This window comes from Nanorana parkeri, unplaced genomic scaffold, assembly GCF_000935625.1.
Source record: "Nanorana parkeri isolate BGI_ZX_2015 unplaced genomic scaffold, ASM93562v1 scaffold556, whole genome shotgun sequence".
Taxonomy (NCBI): domain Eukaryota; kingdom Metazoa; phylum Chordata; class Amphibia; order Anura; family Dicroglossidae; genus Nanorana; species Nanorana parkeri.
In genome coordinates, this window is record NW_017306824.1 from 505,618 (window position 1) to 525,592 (window position 19,975).

Below are 19,975 nucleotides of genomic sequence, written 5' to 3' on the forward strand. Positions count from 1 at the left end.
ATAAACTGATTACCATGTCGTCACATAGCTCCCCAAAGTTAAAAGATGGCAGACCCGGTGAGACCCTCTACGGTCCACTTGGGGATGTCCATGATGTTACAGTCACGCTTCCAGTTCCGTTTGCCGAGATAGTCAGCATTCGCATTGTGTTTCCCAGGCCGGTATTGGATTGTGAAATTGAACGGTTGTAGGGCCAGGCTCCACCGCAACAGCCATCCATTGGCCCCAGACACCCGGTTCAACCAAACAAGGGGGGTCTCTATAATCCTAGGTCCATAGTCGCTGGGAAGGAGGCTGGCTGCCAGCCCCCTCCAGGAGCCCAGGTCACGGTGGGTTCTGTGACATTTCTTCCCCCCCCAAAGGTAGACCTATTTTATGGGGTCCCAGTCCCCCAACTGGTCCGGACCTGCATTTGTCGGGCAGCATAAGTCCACATATTCCATCCAAAGGACGTCCTGCCTCTGCTGCTGGGGAGAGATGTCATCTGTGCCTTTCTGAAAAACATGGTGCCCCTGGAGAGAGATAAAGCCAGAATCTTCTGGACACCAAAGCCACGTGCTGGTAGAGAGGCCGGCTTCCTGTTCTCCCATGAAGGTTGGAACAGGCAACAGTGCAGGACATAGGCCAGTGGTGCTCTGCCCTGGTGTCAGCAATTCTGCTACGGAAACCACATCCTCAGTTCTGGCTTGCTGTTGGGGTGAGAGGATGGATTCCTCTTCGACCTGGATTCCAAACTGCTGCTGGGAATGAAGGACGACCACCTCCTCTTCCTGCATCCCAATTTGTTGCTGGGGAGGGAGGACAACCACCTCCTCTCCCGGAATGCTCATCTGCCGCTGGGGAGAGAGGTCGTGTAAAGGCAGGTTGTTAACCGCATGAATCGCGGCAAACTGCGCATGCGCGAGAAAGCGCGGCAAACTGCGCATGCGAGGCTACCTCTTCTCCCTGGCACTCACTATGCCACTGGGGAGAGGTCGGCTACCTCGTCTCCCTGGAACCCTGTTGCCAGCTCTTCTGCTGGGATCAGTAGTTCCTCTGCATCGGCCTGCTGTTGGGGAGAGGGGTCACCTGCCCCGGCTCCCTGTAGCTTCAGAGGTGTTGCCGGTGCTGGGCAGAGGTCAGCAGCGCTCTGCCCTGATGCCAGCTCTTCAGCTGGGACTAGTGGCTCCATGACATCTGTGGTCGCTGGGGCATGCTGTTGAGCAGTGTCGAACAGTCTTTTGTATGCCTGTTAAGCTCCCATTCTTGTGTAATAAAAAAGTCCAGATCAGTTCTCAATCCGAGCTGACGGGGGAGTTCCAACTCCCTAAAATCACGTATTTCCTCCCATCTCTACTCCTGTGCACTCCCAAATTGTGGATCCCCCTGGAGCGCCTCAAATATAAGTCCCGGGCCGCCAAAATCATAGCCCTCAGTGGGATCATTGTTCTCCAGCCATGGACACAACTGGGTGACATACCGCAGCAGCGCCCAAAACCCATCATCCAGCATCAGTTCCGTTTGGAGCAGCCAATCCAGCTCCGACAGCCATTCCTCCCGGGGCTGCTCTCCCAGGAAAGGCAAAAGTACTTAGAAGTGTACGTAGAACAATGAGTGCAGTAAATAGCATACACTGCTAACATGATGGGACCTTTAGAAGGGGATTCCCTTTTGGATCAGATACGGTGTTCACGTCAGTCCTTCCCGACATGCCTCACCGCTGTGTCTCAGTGGTTGAAGCGTTTCCGGTGCAACGCCCCCTTCCTCAGAACATCAATTCTAGCCCTGCCAGAGACTTAGGTTTAAGAATGAATGTGAGCCAATCAGAGCACATCTCTGCCTGATGTAGAGTGTGCTGACTGGTTCACTTGATATCCTCTATTAATGTGCACGACCACACGAATGCCGCTCCGATCGAGCCGGCTACGGTCTGTCAAATCTGACTCTGTCTGTCATTTTTTATTGAGGGGAGACCAAGCCTCTTATTGTTGGTCTAAAATTTTCTTGCAGCCAAAAACTCTAATCTACTAGAAAGCTAAAGTCAAAAATAGCATTTATTTCATGCAGTATGCTGAGGGTCCCACTGCATGGGTAAGTTCAACAGTAGCCCAAAAGTGTAGCTTTAAAATAGAAACAAAAAAGATTTGTAGTTCAATACACCAATGCAGAAACACTTTGCCGTTTTCATAAATATCTCAACAATTTTTTCTCATCACAAAAAATAAAATATACTCACATTCTCTCTGGAACATTTGATATCTGAAGTCAAACATTTCCTGCTGTTCTTCTAGAAACTTCACTTCCTGATCAACAGACTGCAAACAATGCAAACATTTAGATAACGTATTAGCAAAAATCCTTATAACATAATGTAGAACTACAAAATACTGTAGTATTTTCCGCAAAATCCGATTCACAAAACCAGAAAAATGTTGAAGAACCTGGCCCACCCCCTCCAGCACCACAGATTCAGCTTTGGAGCTGGTAATATGTATATACCAGATCCAATCCTTTACTAATGCATTTTCAATGCTCAATTTTTTTGTCCATTGTTGCTGCCAATAATTGTTTGGGTGCTTTAGGGGTAAACGTAGCTTACTTTAGGGGTTTAAGAATTAAAAACTTATTCCATCCTTGTCCCCTCTCGTGCACTTTGTCAACATGCATTATCATGCGTTGCATAAAGGCAGCCCATTAACTTTAAATGGGCTGCCTACACACCTGAGTGGATAGGAAATTGTACCTGCACCATTTTTCCCCAACAGTACACCAACAACGCATGGTAGTGAGTTACCATGTGTTCGGTGCATTTTAATGCAAGTGCGCTCTGTGTGCAATGCAAAATAAATGACACCAAAACACACATAACGTGTGAAGCCAGCCTTAGCCTTTCCAGGTAGGAGTTAAGCCACTGGAGTTAAGTGCTCACTGTTAGGGGAAAGTTAACAGTTAATGTTCCTGGACATAAAGCTAAAATCTTAGGCAATCTCGTAAATATACTACCTGTTTCCTCCAAAGATAACTTTATCGGGAGGTGAGCGAACACATACCGGCGTTTGCTAACCTCTCGATCCTGTCACGGCTCCCTGCCGTGACATGGGAGGGGCTGGATTATGTTATCCTAAGGAGAATATGGGGAAAAGCCTTAACACCATAGTTCTTCTTTAAGAATGACAGCCCTCCTCTTCTACCAAAATGGTCACCACTATTAAGAGGCACCGTGTGCAGTAAGGTATAGTAATAAAATACATATATGGTAAGATTACATGCAGTTTGGGATAGGCTATTGTCAATGCATCCAGTGACAATCATCTATTCCACACTGCATGTAATCGTACCATATATGATTACATGTGGACTACTGTTGACACATGTGGCCACTGTGACCCTATCACTTACTTCAATTGGTACAGCAGCCACAACTCAACAGAACACCTGAGATTACTGCTGCAGTAATCCATAGGTTCTTGCCGCAGAAATCTCAGAACCTCCCGTGTGAACCAGGCCTTAGTGCGTGCATGGCATTCAGCTTTAAATCCTCTCTTTCTTTAAAGTACCAGAGGATATCATGACATAACATGCCGGTTTGTGACCAGTTTTAAGCTATGTGCCACTCTATACTCTTTTCTTTAGTTCATTGGGGAAGAGCTGCTGGTGTGATACTGCAACGTTTTACTCCGTTGGGAATTCTACCCCCAGTGGATATTCCAAATAAATTGTGACCATACCATATATATGGTCAACAGTAAAAGTTGAGCCTCTGCTCAGACAAGTGGGAGTCACAGTGGTGGTTATGATTTACTTGTTAACAATTGCACCCAAAAGAATAAAGTTTACTCACCTGGATGCGCTCTTTTACTTTCCTAACTCGTTGGTCAATTTCATATTGCTTTCCTGTCTCCACTGGTTCTTGCACCACTTGCCCATTTTGAATCTATGAGGACCACAAAGACCATCAGTTTGAAAGTGTTGATCCAAGATCTATTTTACATTGAGGCTCTACTAATATGATATTCTTGCCTTGTATTATGTCTTATGTACAATATATTGCCAAAAGTATTGGGACGCCTGCCTTTACACGCACATGTACTTTAATGGCATCCCAGTCTTAGTCCGCAGGGTTCAATATTGAGTTGGCCCACCCTTTGCAGCTATAACAGCTTCAACTCATCTGGGAAGGCTGTCCACAAGGTTTAGGAGTGTGTCTATGGGAATGTTTCACCATTCTTCCAGAAGCGCATTTGTGAGGTCAGGTACTGATGTTGGACGAGAAGGCTTGGCTCGCAGTCTCCGCTCTAATTCATCCCAAAGGTGTTCTATCGGGTTGAGGTCAGGACTCTGTGCAGGCCAGTGAAGTTCCTCCACCCCAAACTCGCTCAGTCATGTCTTTATGGACCTTGCTTTGTACACAGGTGCAGAGTCATGTTGAAACAGGAAGGCGCCATCCCCAAACTGTTCCCACAAAGTTGGGAGCATGAAATTGTCCAAAATGTCTTGGTATGCTGATGCTTTAAGAGTTCCCTTCACAGGAACTAAAGGGCCAAGCCCAACCCCTGAAACCCCACACCATAATCCCCCCTCCATCAAACTTTACACTTGGCACAATGCAGTCAGGCAAGTACTGTTCTCCTGGCAACCACCAAACCCAGACACGTCAGATTGCCAGACAGGGAAGTGTGATTCATCACTCCAGAGAACACGTCTCCACTTCTCTAGAGTCCAGTGGCGGCGTGCATTACACCACTGCATCCGACGCTTTGCATTGCACTTGGTGATGTAAGGCTTGGATGCAGATGCTCGGCCATGGAAACCCATTCCATGAAGCTCTCTGCACACTGTTGTTGTGCCAATCTGAAGGCCACACGAAGTTTGGAGGTCTGTAGTTATTAACTCTGCAGACAGTTGGTGACTTCTGCGCACTGTGCGCTTCAGCATGCGCTGACCACGCTCTGTCATTTTACGTGGCCTACCACTTCATAGCTGAGTTGCTGTTCCCAGTTGCTTCCACTTTGTTATAATACCACTAACAGGTGACCATGGAATATTTAGTAGCAAGGAAATGTCACGGATGGACTTATTGCACAGGTGGCAACCTATCACGGTACCACGCTTGAATTCATTGAGCTCCTAAGTGTGACCCATTCTTTCACAAATGTTTGTAGAAGCAGTCTGCATTCCTAGATGCTTGATTTTATACACCTGTGGCCATGGAGGTAATTGGAACACCTGAATCCAATGATTTGGAGGGGTGTCCCAATACTTTTGGCAATTTATCGTACATTCACATTAAGAAACAGATGGTGACACATAGAAAATCCTCCAAAAAAAACGCCATTTTATAGCGTATTTCAAAACTGTTGTCAGCTTTCAGGACTGAAATCATGACCGTGCCATCAAAGTGGATGTGAAGGTCAACTCCAGACTGCCTCCAGGTAAGCCTGCCAATAATGTACACATTTAATTTATACAATTACACTTAAGAATTCAAGAGAATATTTTATTAATGTATGCAACAAAAACCTCTGATTCTAATCAAAAAGATTTAAAAAAAAGTTCAGTTAGGTATTTTATGCTGACTAGCTAGACTGAGTGCTGGGGGATTCTTGTTCATTGTTCTCCCTATCCATGTGCACTCGTAACTTTTGAAGACTCTTTTGTGGTAATTTGAGTCTGCAACTGCTAAAAACTGCTAAACTACAAAAAAAAAATAGTAACTCTGTGGCTATCTGTATGTAATCAGATTATCAGAGAAAATGATACATACAGTAATACCTTGGTTTACAAGTAACTTGGTTTGACAGTGTTTTGCAAGACAAGCAAACATTTCTGAAAAATGTTGCCTTGATATACAAGCAATGTCTTGCAACAAGAGCAAAATTCTGTAGAAAAGCACCACCGAATAAGGCTGTAGCAGTGCTAGCGATGAGTCGGTTTAAACGACAACGCAATGTCACATTGGATAAATTCCTTGTTAAGGTTTCACGAAATGAAAAAGATTCCATTGAGCCAAGAGATAGCAGTGATTTCGTTAGTGATAGTGAAAGGCACCGGTAATCGGTTTATTTTTCTTTATATTTCGTACAGTATTTTATTACAGTACAGTATTGTAATCATTTTTATATGAATATTTTTGGGTTGTAGAACGAATCATCTGAATTTCCATTATTAACCTATGGGGAAATTCGCTTTGATATACAAGGGCTTTGGATTACAAGCATGCTTCCGGAACGAATTATGCTCGTAAACCAAGGTATTACTGTATAAACAACATTCCTAATTGGAGATTACAAGTAGCACAAGTTGTTTTCTACCCACAGAAATTCTTATTCCATTTGAAAGCTAAACTGGTTGAAACTGCAATAACTGGTTATCGTGGACATCAATGATGTACAATAACTATTCTCACAAAACAAGCTTTTAACAGTTTTTGAAGAGTGAAAGACAGCAGATTTTTCACTGTAGCACTACAGACCATTTCATTAAATGGTTATGGTTCGCCAAGAAAAATAAATAAATACACCCGTGTGATTTTCAGTGACCCTGGGCCTCACTACAATATCAAATGTAATGCCAAACCTCCATTTCTTGAGATTCTACGAGAATTTGTTTCTCCTGCTGCAGAATATCACGGATTTGTTCGGCCAGGTTCTTTGGCTTTTCCTGGTATCGGCTCTGCAATGAAATGGTGAAAAACAAATGAGTGGTAAAGTGGAATTAAAGAAGAAATTTTTTTTTTTCATTTTGGCTAGAGTAAGGTATTGTGGAAAACCCTGTATTTTTCCAACTGTTTCTCATTGGGGAGATTTCCCGTCACTTCTTGTTTTGCAGACAACAGAAAGTGAGAGCAAGTCTCTCATAAGTGAGATAAATCCCATCCGAAACAGTTGTCAAGGCAACGAGTGTCTGCATTGGAATAGTTTCCTTCTATTCCTGTTCTGCAGGCAACACAAAACGTTGGTTTGACCCTCACTTTCAGCCCCAGTGACAATGGTCTCCTGGACAAATTGAAAGGCTTAATCTCCCTTACATGAATACAGACAGCAATAAAAACCTGACAGAGGTTCGAACCACTCATTGCTCAAAACTACCGAGCAACCAAAACTAAAAATAAACATTTTAGCTTTAGATACACTTCAAACTCTGATTTAATGTTTTGGATACACTTCTAACCTTCTTCGAAACTGTAAAACCTGGACAGAAAAAATATATTTTCTACAACCCCTATTCCAAAATGTTTGGACACTTTGTAAAATCTACATAAAAACAGAATGCAATGATTTGTAAATCTCATAAACCCAAATTGTATTCACAATAGAAAACATATCAAATGTTTAAACTGAGAAAATGGACCATTTTAGAAAAAAATTGGTAATTTTGAAATTGATGGCAGCAACAAGTCTCCAAAAAGTTGGGTCAGGGCAACAAAAAGCTGAAAAGTAAGTGGTACTAACAAGGAAGAGCTGGAAGAACATTTTGCAATGAATTAGGTTAATTGGCAACAGGTCAGTAACATGATTGGGTATAAAAAGAGCATCTTAGGCTGGGTTCACACCTGGGTGTTTTTCAGCGCTGAAAAACACTCAGCAAGTGAAATCCTATTGAGTGCTATGGGCATGGTTCCCACCTGGGTGGGAAACGCCCTACGCCCCAAATAGTACAGGAGCTTTTGTGGGGCGTATTTCAGCGTGTATCCATTGATATTCCCGAGAGTGGCTCGGGGTTAACAAAGCGGTAGCCCCGAGACACACTCGGGAATACAGCGTAGGTCTTACCTTGTCCACGATCCCCGCTGTGTCCTCCGGCCGCTGCCGCCTTCCGGGTTCCGTCCCTTGCAAGCGTCCGTGTCGCAGGGGGGTGGAACCGGCGGGAAGTATAAAAAGTTGCAAGAAAACAACGAAAAAAAGATAGAGAAAAAAGGGGGGAAAAAAATCATACCGCCAGGGAGGTTAAAAACAACAAGCGTCGAACGCTCTTTTTCAGTGAACAAAAAAACGTGTTTTGAAACGTGCTAAAAACGTGCTGAAAAAACGAGGATAAAACGCTCCTATTTGGAACGCCCAGGTGTGAACCCAGCCTTAGAGAGTCAGAGTGTCTCAGAAGTAAAGATGGGCAGAGGTTCACCAATCTGTGAAAAGACAATCTGTGAGAGTCTAAAAATGGACAATTTAAGAAGAATGTTCCTCAGGGCCAGCGCACACCCAGGCGATTTATCACGCGGTTTGGGTCCCAAAGACATCTCTATACATTGAAAACCGTGCAACAACCGCGAGGTTTTCAATGAACAGTCGTGCGATCAAAAACAGACGACAATCGCGCAAAAAAGAGGGGAGGGACCTTCTGGCTTGTTATCAGCACTCAAATGCTGATAACAAGCCAGATGCATTCAAATGCCTGCATCTCTGATGGAATAGGGGTGCATTAGTGCATATGGAATGTGCAGCTTGCACATGGGGAAAGGAACCATCAATGCTGAAAGATATATACAGGTTTTAGAGCAGCATATGCTCCCATCCAGACGTCTTTTTCAGGGAAGGCCTTGCATATTGCAGCAGGACAATGCTTAACCGCATTAGGGCTGCAGCTTACGATTATTTTCATAATCGATTAGTTAGCCGATTATTAAGTTCGATTAATCGGATTTTTTTTTTTTTAAAGGCTCCAGTGATGGACTACTAGTTTGTATTGAGATTGTAGTCTATCACGGGAGCAAGCTTGGAGTGGTGGAAGTAAAAAAAAGTGTGGTGTGCAATATAGTACATTATACAGCGGCCCAATGCAGAATACCAGCAGCTATAGAGGAATACAGCAAATCGCAGCAATAGTAATTATACTATAATGTATTATTGCTGGGATCTGATGTACTCCTCTATTGCTGCTAGTATTGGAGAGGACGAGTATGATGCAGGAATAGAGAGGACAGGTATGATGCAGGAATAGGGAGGATGGGTATGATGCAGGAATAGAGAGGACGGGTATGATGCAGGAATAGAGAGGACGGGTATGATGCAGGAATAGAGAGGACGGGTATGATGGTGAAATGGGGTGCAGAGGACGGGTATGATGATGGAATGGAGAGGATGGGTATGATGGTGGGATGGGTGCAGGGATGGAGAGGACGGGTATGATGGTGGAATGGAGTGCAGAGATGGAGAGGATGGGTATAATGATTGGAGTGCAGAGGACAGGTATGATGATAGAATGGAGAGGATGGGTATGATGGTGGGATGGGGTGCAGAGGACGGGGATGATGGTGGAATGGGGTGCAGGGATGGAGAGGACGGGTATGATCGTGGAATGGAGTGCAGAGATGGAGAGGATGGGTATAATGATTGGAGTGCAGAGGACAGGTATGATGATAGAATGGAGAGGATGGGGAGGATGGTGGGATGGGGTGCAGAGGACGGGGATGATGGTGGAATGGGGTGCAGGGATGGAGAGGACGGGTATGATCGTGGAATGGAGTGCAGAGATGGAGAGGATGGGTATAATGATTGGAGTGCAGAGGACAGGTATGATGATAGAATGGAGAGGATGGGGAGGATGGTGGGATGGGGTGCAGAGGACGGGGATGATGGTGGAATGGGGTGCAGGGATGGAGAGGACGGGTATGATCGTGGAATGGAGTGCAGAGATGGAGAGGATGGGTATAATGATTGGAGTGCAGAGGACAGGTATGATGATAGAATGGAGAGGATGGGGAGGATGGTGGGATGGGGTGCAGAGGACGGGGATGATGGTGGAATGGGGTGCAGGGATGGAGAGGACGGGTATGATCGTGGAATGGAGTGCAGAGATGGAGAGGATGGGTATAATGATTGGAGTGCAGAGGACAGGTATGATGATAGAATGGAGAGGATGGGTATGATGGTGGGATAGGGTGCAGAGGATGGGTATGATGGTGAAAGGTTTAGCCTGGATGCCGGCTCGTCCCCAGCCATAGTCTCCGTCCCCTGGCTGACACCCGTCGTGCTCGCATCTCCGAAACCCGTCATGTGATCGGCCCAGCTAGATGTGAGGAGCGCCGGGATTGGAGGAGAGCCGGGAGCTAGGCCGCCGCGGCGTGCGCGCTCGGTGGGCGTGGCGTGCACAGCGTGTGGGGCTTGAGTGTGGAGCCGCGAACAGGCAATGTAATAGATAGCCGAATAATCGACGATCGAAAATGTTGGTAACGTTTTCGATCGTCGATTTTAATCGACTAAATCGAATCGTTGTTGCAGCTCTAAACCGCATACTGCATCTATGACAACAGCATGGCTTTATAGTAGAAGAGTCTGGATTAGACTTTTTTTAGGAGGATGAAAAAGATGTGTATGTAAATTTTATTTTACTGGACACAGTTAAAAATCAGAAGACAAAGCAGAGCTCAGTCCTAATGCTGGCTTTACACTGTATATGTAAAGGGCCAGATTATTCGCAAACGATGCACAGTCCAACAACTGTGCCTCCCTTGGGCCCTGCGTTGCTCCACCGACAAGACATTAAAGTGACATTAAACCCTCAGATTTTTTAACATAAAACAATACTGTAATGTGTGCCTTACTGTAATCCATGGTAGTTTCCCTTCTCTTTGCTGCTCTTCCTTTTAAATCTGTATCTGTTCTCATGCTGGGCAGAACTTCTGTTTTGCAGCAGACTGCCTTGTCTCTGGAATGGATACATGGTGTCTGTGTGCAGGTTCACAACCTGAGCCAGCACTACAGGAAGAGGCACTCCCGCAGCATGAGAAGACATGAGGATTTAAAAGGAAGAGCAGCAAAGAGAAGGGAAACAACCATGGATTACAGTAAGGTACACATTACAGTATTGTTTTATGTTAAAAGATCTGAGGGTCTAATGTCACTTTAAGGCTCAATAAGTGGTGAAAGTGAAATTAAAGTTTGGAAATTGATACACTTTCTTCAATTGTCTTTCAGGTCAGCCCCGGGCCAGACCTGTAATAAATAAAAATGTTTTCATTGTATTTTAAATCAAGCAACAGACTGAGGCCTTCTATTTAGAATATGGGAAATCACTTCTTTTATAACTGATAATTAAGAATAAGACGTCTATGAGGCTTATTTACCTTCGTCTTCTGTCCAGGAGACAAAAGCAGATGAGCCGTGTAGAAGTCTATGGGGTTGTGATGCCACTGCGCAGCAAGGAGAGAAAGGACTTGCAGTATGACATGTAAATAAACAATGGAGGTCATGCCAGTCCGATCCTGGTAAGTATACATCTGTAGAAGGGGAAGGTGGCATCAGTTAGCTAAGGGCAAAAAGGATAAGTGCAGTGGCGGAACTACCGCCGGTGCAGGCGGTGCGGATGCACCAGGGCCTTGGGGCTCTAGGGGGCCCAGCGCCGGATCGGTACCCAGCGGCCAGCAGGCCCCCCATCTCTGCGCCGAGAGTGTCGGATCATCCGTCCATCCGACACTCCCGGCGCAGAGATGGGGGGCCAGCCGGCCGCCGGATACTGATGGTTGCCATGGCAAGGTGCACTCTGTTTTAAAGTGCACTTATCCTTTAATGGCATGCTAGCTAGGGGAAAAACTCTATGGTACTCATTAAACTGATGCCCTAAGCATGTGCTTATTTCAATTAATGGTTAATCCAGCCCTGCCCAGTTGTATGCAACAAAGCAACTCACCATTGTAAGTCATAGGCTTTTAAAAGACGTCAACAAGCAACCTTGAACTTCAGTTTACAATATATCACATACGACTATGATAAAAGCAGCCTATACAACTCAGGCATCTACCTGTTTTATGTATGCAAAAATGATTACTGGTAAAAAAAAAGTGCTATAGGCAAAGTAAATGTAAACACTATCAGGGTTATTCACAAAATAATGAAGAGTTTGGAGAAGTGAACAATCTAGGACAACATAGATGATTTGTAAAAATTCACCAATTCAGCTCACTTTCCAGTTCAGCTATGTTGTCCTAGATTGTTCACTTCTCCTGCCTTCTCCTAACTCTTCACTTTTTTTGTGAATAACCTGTTTTTTTGTTGCATTTCATTGCTAGTGATCCCCTGTAACCTGTTTGCCACAACTTCCTGTCTAAATGCATGCAGTCCACAAATAGCATTTTGGCATTTTTTTAGGGCAGGATTCCTGATACTGAAAACAGTAGGGCTGCAACAACTAATCGACATAATCGATTATTGAAAAAGTTGTCAACTTTTTCAATAATCGATTAATCGGCTTCCGATCAGTTGGCCCCGTTCACAGCTCCACACCCTGTGCGCCGCACCTCCTCATACACTGTACCTGCCTATTGTGTATTGAAACTGTATGTCCATTGGAAGCCCATGTGACAGGGTGCCAACTGGGAGAAAGGAACAGGGTGTTGTCACCCTGTAACAGGAAGTGCCTGAACAAGGACCTTCATGGCACGGCCACCAGGTATTTTAGTTAAAGCTTCAGATTTCAAAATATTAAAAATGAAAATCAATTTACACTGCTTTCAATTCATTATTGAAAAATAAATGTAATAATGATTAAAGAGCTGCAATAATCTGTATTTTGATATCTGCCATTAAAACTCTCAAACTATTTTTCAATAATGAATCTAGATCAAACAAACATACATTGCCCAGCAAAGCATTGCTTTTCATTTTTACCCAAGCACTTAGGCTAGGTTCAGACCTAAGCGACACCTGGGACGCGTGTCCTGGGACCGCGCAATCATGTGCTAGAGCACACAGCGTTGCCACACGGCCCCATTGATTTCAATGGGGTTATATCCGCGTGGGAAAACCTAAAAACCTTTTCGGGAAACCCAGCGCGACTAGGGTGCCATTAAAAAATAATGACACCTCCAGCGCGCTCAGCTGTGGTGGGCCGTGACCGTGCGGAAATCCACGTGGTTTTGTGCATGATTGCTGCACGGTCAGGAGTCGACCAGGTGTGAACCTAGACTGACAGTCATCATGTTTCTGAAAGCTGGAAAGATAAGTAGAGGAATGCTAGATATCAGCTTGTTATCTTGTTATTTGTTTACCTGGTTCAGATTTTAGGGCTTAAAGGTTCAGTTGAGAGCTGAAATAAGCACAATAACAACCTTGACAGTTGTCATGCCTTAAAAGTAACTGCTTTAGGAGACAAAAATTGGTGGGTAAAGAGGTAAACCTCTTTAAAAACAAAGTACCAATGGCTACCTGCATATCATGCTTGAACCTGCGAAAGTTGTACGTTTGTAGTATGTTCTGTTCCATGCTAAAATAACTATATTGCATGTCCAGATGTTCCAACAGATTCTGGAAGTGGACACTGGCCAACGACTGATCTCTTGCTGCCAGCTTCCTGAAAATGAAATAGAATGAGACAAACATGTTCTACGTCATACCACTTGCAGATAAGGGTTCCTCCCTTCCTAGACAGATGTCAACAGGTGTCCCTATTGGAAATTTTCCTTTCACATCTTGTTTTGGTGAAAATTGAAAGTTTTGGACATTCCATCCTCTTTTGTCTCAGTGAAAATGGTAATCGGAATACAAAAAAACAGACGGTAAATCTTCTCAGCAGAGACACAGACAGCGATAGACTCTAACTGGGATCTAAGGGCTAGTTCACACCAGCAACAGTGTGCCCCAGCCCGATTGGTGCCAGGATGCACTGGATCTCATTCCGGCCTGCTCACTTTGTTTTGGGGTGGGTGGGGGCGTGGCGGTGCATTGAAGTCAATGGCAGCGCAGCCACGCCTTCCGGCCTCAATGCGATCACCCGCAATGCAATGCGTGGCACATCAGTGCCTGCGTTCCGGTCTGGTGCTTGCAGCATTTTTTTCTGACTGCACCGGACTGGAACGCAGGCATTGATGTGCAACGCATTCCGGTGCGGGCGATCACATTGCGGCCGAGGGTGTGACTGCGGTGCCATTGACTTCAATGCACCGCCACGCCCCCTCACACCCTAACACAAAGTGAGCTGGCCGGAATGCACTGTGGCTGGTGTGAACTAGCCCTAAATCTTTCCCACTGCATCCGAAACAGAAAATAATTATGTCTATACATGGACTTTAAAAAAGAACTTAAAGGCCAAGTCCACCTTTTAAAAAAAAATAGATGCACAATTCTTCATTAAAGAAAAAAATGTGCAGTGATTATTTTTCTTGCATAGCAGCCAGTAAAGCATTGCAACCGTGTATAGTGGGCGCAATGTTCTAGCTTCTGCGGGCCCTTCCTCCCTTCCATGTTCGTACCGAGGTACAGACATTCAGTAATATGGATGGGAGGAAGTGCCAATGGACTGCAAGTGCATTGACGTCACTGCAATTGTATTCCAGAACTACCATGCTGCGGTGGCAGATGAGACTTTTAGTTTCTCCATTCAAGGCTTTTGTGGGGATTGGGGGGGGATTGCGATCTGAACATTTTTTATGTTACATCTTGAGTATGGGTGTAACATAAAACATTGCCGGAAAGGTAAACTTAGGCTTCATTCACTCTATACTGTGAAACTACATTTAGGAATTGCTGCGGCAGGAATCCCAAATATGCTGTTAGAAGTGGACGCTGTCACTCACAAGGTAATGATCGAGTGACAGCAGTCGCATTTGAAAGCATGATTCCGCATGTAATCGTGTGTGATACAAATACATGTGGTTAGGAATAGATCACTGTTCCTGGATGCCCGGTAGATGAATCCATGGACAATGAGCTATTCCTAACCGCATGTAATCGTATCACATACAATGCGATTACATATGGAGTGCCGCTTTCATGCCGATTGATAACTTGAACAGGTGACAGCAGCCGCTTGCAAATGGCATATTTGGGATCCCTGTCACAGGAATTCGTAGGTTCCTGCCGTAGGGATCCCTAATTGCACATGCACAGCCTTTGCAAAAATGTCACCGGCTCACATGCTCTGCCTTATACTCACAAGTGCCGCCACCCCCCACCCCATCCATTCCTATGGCTTAGTCCATATTCATCTGCCCCCACTGTAAAAAACACTTTTGGGTGGACTGGCCCATCAAGAAAAATGTTGCTAAAAGGAATGTTCTGGTGAATTGCTATAGTTTACCATACAGTTATAGGTATACAGTACATAGAATGTAATGGAAGTTCACACACTGAGGCAACACAGCTGCAGTCATGGACCCTGTAGAGTTCTGTAACTGTAGGATGCTACAGGTATGTGTTCATTTTGATACACATAGACAGAGATTTTTACCATTAACCTACTAAATTAATAAAAAAAAAAAAAACATGGATTTAAAGAGAAGTTCACACAAAAAGTAAGCAAGTGTGCATGTGCACATGTATATCTTGTAAGGCAATATACATATATATCCTATCCAGTGCAATGACAGGCTACCATTGTTGTTAATAGGCCCACTTCACACCAATGCACTGCATTTATGTGCTCTGGATGATAATGGAACACGCTGCATTTAAGCACAGCACAATGCACTACAACGTGTTACCATGCAGGTTAAGAAAAACAAAACAGAATATTTTGGCTTTTGTAGTGCAAAAAAAAAAAGCACATTAATGCAATGCATTAAACATGTCAATGCACATCAATAGTGTATTTAATAAGCAACAACACAAGCAAAATGAAATGCATGTGGTGTGAATCCAGCCTACAGAGACTCGAGGGCACACATAGAAAAATACTGCAGCTGCAAATGCTGGCAAGGAATGCCAAAAGTCCTTATCTACAGCCTCCATTTCCCCCCCCAAAAAATGGTTCACTTTAAAATGACACTAAACTCAGGCGTTAAATCTTAAACATGCATTTACGCACCTTAACTATTAACATAATTAAGCTTTTAAGATACACAAATAAGATACATTTTTGTGTATCACTCGGTTGTAGATCCTCAAATCATCTCTGAATTGGTGCTGACACTGTCCTTCCTTCTGGAGGGTGGCTACTTTTGTTCCCCATGGTCCCTGTGTGTGTTATAAAGTATCCACCGCTCCAAGCTCACTCCCGTGGTGGGCTACAAGCTCAATACAAAATAAGTAAACTAAATGTGAGAAGGTAGTCCACCACGGGAGTGAGCTTGGAGCGGTGACTACTTTACAGCACACACAGGGACCATGGGGAACAAAAGTAGCCACCCTCCAGAAGGAAGGACAGTGTCAGCACCAATTCAGAGATGATTTGAGGATCTACAGCCGAGTGATACACAAATAAGGTACATTTAACACCTGAGTTTAGTGTCACTTTAAACTCCCTGAGGTCTGATTATTTTATTTTTCCTTTTTTGTTCTATTTTTTTTTAACTTTTAACATTCCCGCCGGCTCTACCTCCCTGCGACGCGGACGCTCACAAGGGACGGAACCCGGATGCTGGCATCGGCCAGAGGACACAGCGGGGATCGTGGACAAGGTAAGAGGCGCTACGATGTAATACCGAGTGTGGCTCGGGGTTGCCGCTTATGGTACTGAAAATTAACCCCGAGCCACACTTGGGAATACCGCCAAGGAGGTTAATAAAGAAGTAGTTATGAGCTTATATGTCTGCCTCACCAGTCTTGTGATTCAATCCACGCTGCCAGATACTGCCGCACCTCCACAGGTAGAAGCTCCTCACTGTAGAGCCCCATGAGGTTGTCCTGGAATTGTCCAGTTAACTTTAACAGGGACTCCCATTGGCTCATGTTGTGACCCACCAAAGTGCCTTCTGCAGAGCAGTGAAATGATCTGAAAAGTAAAGTTTTATAACTATAGAAATGAATAGAGATAAAAACAATATTAAATTTTCTTCTGTTGATTACGGTTTTGTCAACTATTTTGTGTCCATGCTGAAATATTTCCCCTCCCCTCCTTTTTTTGGTAACTACTATGACGAGACAGTAAACCATAAAGATTATGTTAAGAAAGGATTAAATTAATTTTAAAAAACCTCCAACCGACTACTCTAAAATGTTACATTTCCCTCTTTCTATGCCATGCCAACTATCAAAGGGATGGGAAGTAAAGTGAATTTCCCTCGTGGGGCCACAGGTAGCAGAAAATGTTCTGAACCTTCTCCGCTGTATTGAAAACATGGCTGGAGTTCCTCTTTACGTATCCTAAAATATATTAAACTTTTAAATACCATATTTTCTCATTATTTTAGTTTTTATGCCACTGTATATTAGCCAAAAAGAAAGTGGATAACTCTTCATGTAGCCCTTTTCAATAGTTGATTGTGCCAGACTTTGGCCTTGGTATACTAAAAACGAGTTCAGCTCATTAAATATGAATTGGCTGACAACACACCGCAGGATGGCTAAAACCACACCTAACCCTTGTTTGGGATGCTGCGCGGTGCAGAGCAGGTGTGTTGCCTTCAGGTGTAAGGCGACATTCAAAATAATGGCACTCCAGCACACCAACCCACATAACGTGCGTTCTTTCTCTAAAAACACCAAGGAGAAAGAGTCAGAACTCTGAAAAGAAGTAGCTTAATATTAGAGTTAAAAGAATGTTAAATGCTGAATAAATCACTTACAATGGATGCTGCTTCTTGATGTTTAAATGTTTTAGGGGCTTATTCACTAACGAGCCAAAGGATTAAGCTGAACCTTCGGCGCTGGGAACGCATATGCTTCAGCTCGGCTGAGCTGAACACACAGCCGAAGCAGGGAGAATGGACCCTTCTCCCCGAAAAATGTCAAATGAAAAAAAAGCGTGGGGTCCCCCCAAAAGCCTACCGACCAGAACTCCCAAAATGAACAATTTGACAGGTGTTGGCCGAATGTCAACAGATAGGCGGCGCTAGCGGTGACATCACCTCAAGCTTCGCCTATCTGTTGTAATTAGGCCAGGACCTGTCAAATTGCTACTAAAAGGTCCCGGCCCAAATGACAACAAATGGGGGGAGCTAGTGGTGACATCGCTGCTGGCTCCGCCTATCTGTTGTAATTCGACCAGGATTTTTGTTTACTTTTTTTTGATTCTGTTGGCTACCACTGAGGTAGCATTCGGCTATTCACTCACTGCTGTTCAGTACCTATGAGAACGTGTTCGGCTGAACCGAAGTGAAGGGAGTCGAAGGCAGCCGATGTATGGCTGTTTTCAGCCATACATCTAGCTTGGTGACCGGGTTGGAGCTTCATCATAATGGGGGTGGTGCGTCTGCAAGATAGGGGTAGGGCTTTGGCATTTTGGGGGTGGGGCTGGGCTGCTGGGGTTGGAGGAATATCTCACCCAGAATCAAAGGTACCGCACGTCACTGCCATACAAGCAATTGGCGGCTGAATAGCTTTACCGTCACCGGCTGTTTAAAACTTTTACTGTGGTCTGCTCGCCGTACATGTACAGTGACCCGCAGTAAGGCACTTGCTGTGCGTCCGTTTATTTACAGCGGGTGGATGGCAAGTAGTTAATTACTGTGGATGGTTGGGGGGGTAAAAGAAACTGGGGGGTCGAAACCTGGAGTTGGGTCATAAAAGCAAAGAGAAGCCAGGAAATACTTTATTTTATATAGTAACCACCAATTACATGAAGCATTTGTCCTTTCCTTCAGTAAACGTGGTCTCTGTACCATTCTAATTGCCTAAGATCCCCTTTACCAGAGATGACATAACCAAAGCCTAGCTATTTTGGTCATGTGGGCAGCACTTTGTACCTTCTCTAGTAGTCCTCCATTTATTTTGCTTAGCAAAGAACTCTAGATTTAGCTGATTTACAACCATTGTGTAAATAAGAGCATACATATATTGTCAGAAAACGTTTACATTTTGAGACTTTTTTTGCTTTTTTAATTGTTATAGATCTTAATCATGGTAAACACCATTCAATTTTTTTTTGTTCAGCTTTTGGGCTACACAGCGTGGATGGAGGAATTTCCCGCTGCAGCTATTGTATTTTGACAGTCGGCCCGCTGGCTGTCAAAATACCTGAACATTGCCTGCATCTAACTGGATGTAGGTGAGTTTGGCCAACAATTTTCTGTTTGGATTCTTCGATTTTTCGGTCGGATAGATAGAGCCGCCATATGAGGTGAATTTAGTCCAGTTCATTATATACCCAGCCTTATACTATCTTTAGGCACAACAGAGAAATCACATGTACAGAAACAAGGGGTGCCAGGTTTTACCTGCTTTTATATGCCTAAGAGCTTCATGTAGTGAGGGGGGCAGGAGAGGAAGTGGAGCCATACACAATTACTTGATACTGTATTTAACTTTTCTGCATCTCAGTGACTAAAGCCATGAGGACTCCAAAGTCAGCAAATGTTTTCAGAGAGAGGAGGTTACCATTTCTGTGAAACTGCAGTGGAGACAGTCTAAGTACAGACACTGCTTCCTGGAGTCCTGCTTGAGGCCCCGTTCACACTGAGCAGTTTATCGTGCGATTTCCGCCACGAAATCGCGCATATTTCCGCGTGATATTGCTCTATGTAGCTTGTCCAATGCATTTCAATGGAGCTGTTCACATCTCACAGCTCAATGTCGCCTGTAGCTCGTCACTCATACATGACCCTTTTTTCCGCGGATGTTGCGCGATTTGGCTCCAATAGACTCTATGGTATCGCGCATTACCTGCGATATTGCACGTCTTTGTCACGCGATATCGCGCTACGAGAGGGTCACTTTTGCACTGCAAAATGGAAGGAAAGAATGATGTCACATCAAGATCGCTGTTGATTGGTTACAGCACAATGTAGCAGGGATGAAGTCCCGCCCAAAAAACACGCTACGTAGCGCGATAAAATGTGCAATGTCGCTCAATATCACGCAATGTAGCTCAAAGCCGCTCGGCACGAAATTGCTCCGAAAAATGCGCGATATCCATGCGCTCAGTGTGAATGGGGTCTTAGGTCTTTACATGGCTGCTAAACCTAAACTACATTATTTTTACCCCCCTTGTGATAGCAATAAAAGTTAAAAGGAGAAGTATTGGGAGAGTAAATTGTACTTTTCCCAGTACTTAGATCCGCGCAGGACACTGCGGAAGATACACACCGGCTCTATAGATCAAGAGCTGAGCGATCACATGAAGCTGATCACTCAGCTCACGGACCTTGCCCTTCAGATAGTGGTGACTGTCAGCCACTCCCCCCCCCCCC

The 19,975-nt window shown here is 44.5% G+C and overlaps 1 protein-coding gene across 1 annotated transcript in view; it reads right to left on the reverse strand.

Moving 5' to 3' along the window:
• Positions 1 to 19,975, reverse strand: part of LOC108791510 (signal transducer and activator of transcription 2-like) — a 65,981-nt gene that overhangs the window by 38,334 nt on the left and 7,672 nt on the right. Inside the window, exons 2-6 of the mRNA XM_018562019.1 lie at positions 16,447 to 16,620; positions 13,119 to 13,263; positions 6,556 to 6,651; positions 3,821 to 3,913; positions 2,216 to 2,294 (exon numbers count right to left, since the gene is read on the reverse strand). Of these exons, the coding sequence (XP_018417521.1) occupies positions 2,216 to 2,294; positions 3,821 to 3,913; positions 6,556 to 6,651; positions 13,119 to 13,263; positions 16,447 to 16,577 (544 nt within the window). The 5' untranslated portion in view covers positions 16,578 to 16,620. The remainder of the gene's footprint in view (positions 1 to 2,215; positions 2,295 to 3,820; positions 3,914 to 6,555; positions 6,652 to 13,118; positions 13,264 to 16,446; positions 16,621 to 19,975) is intronic.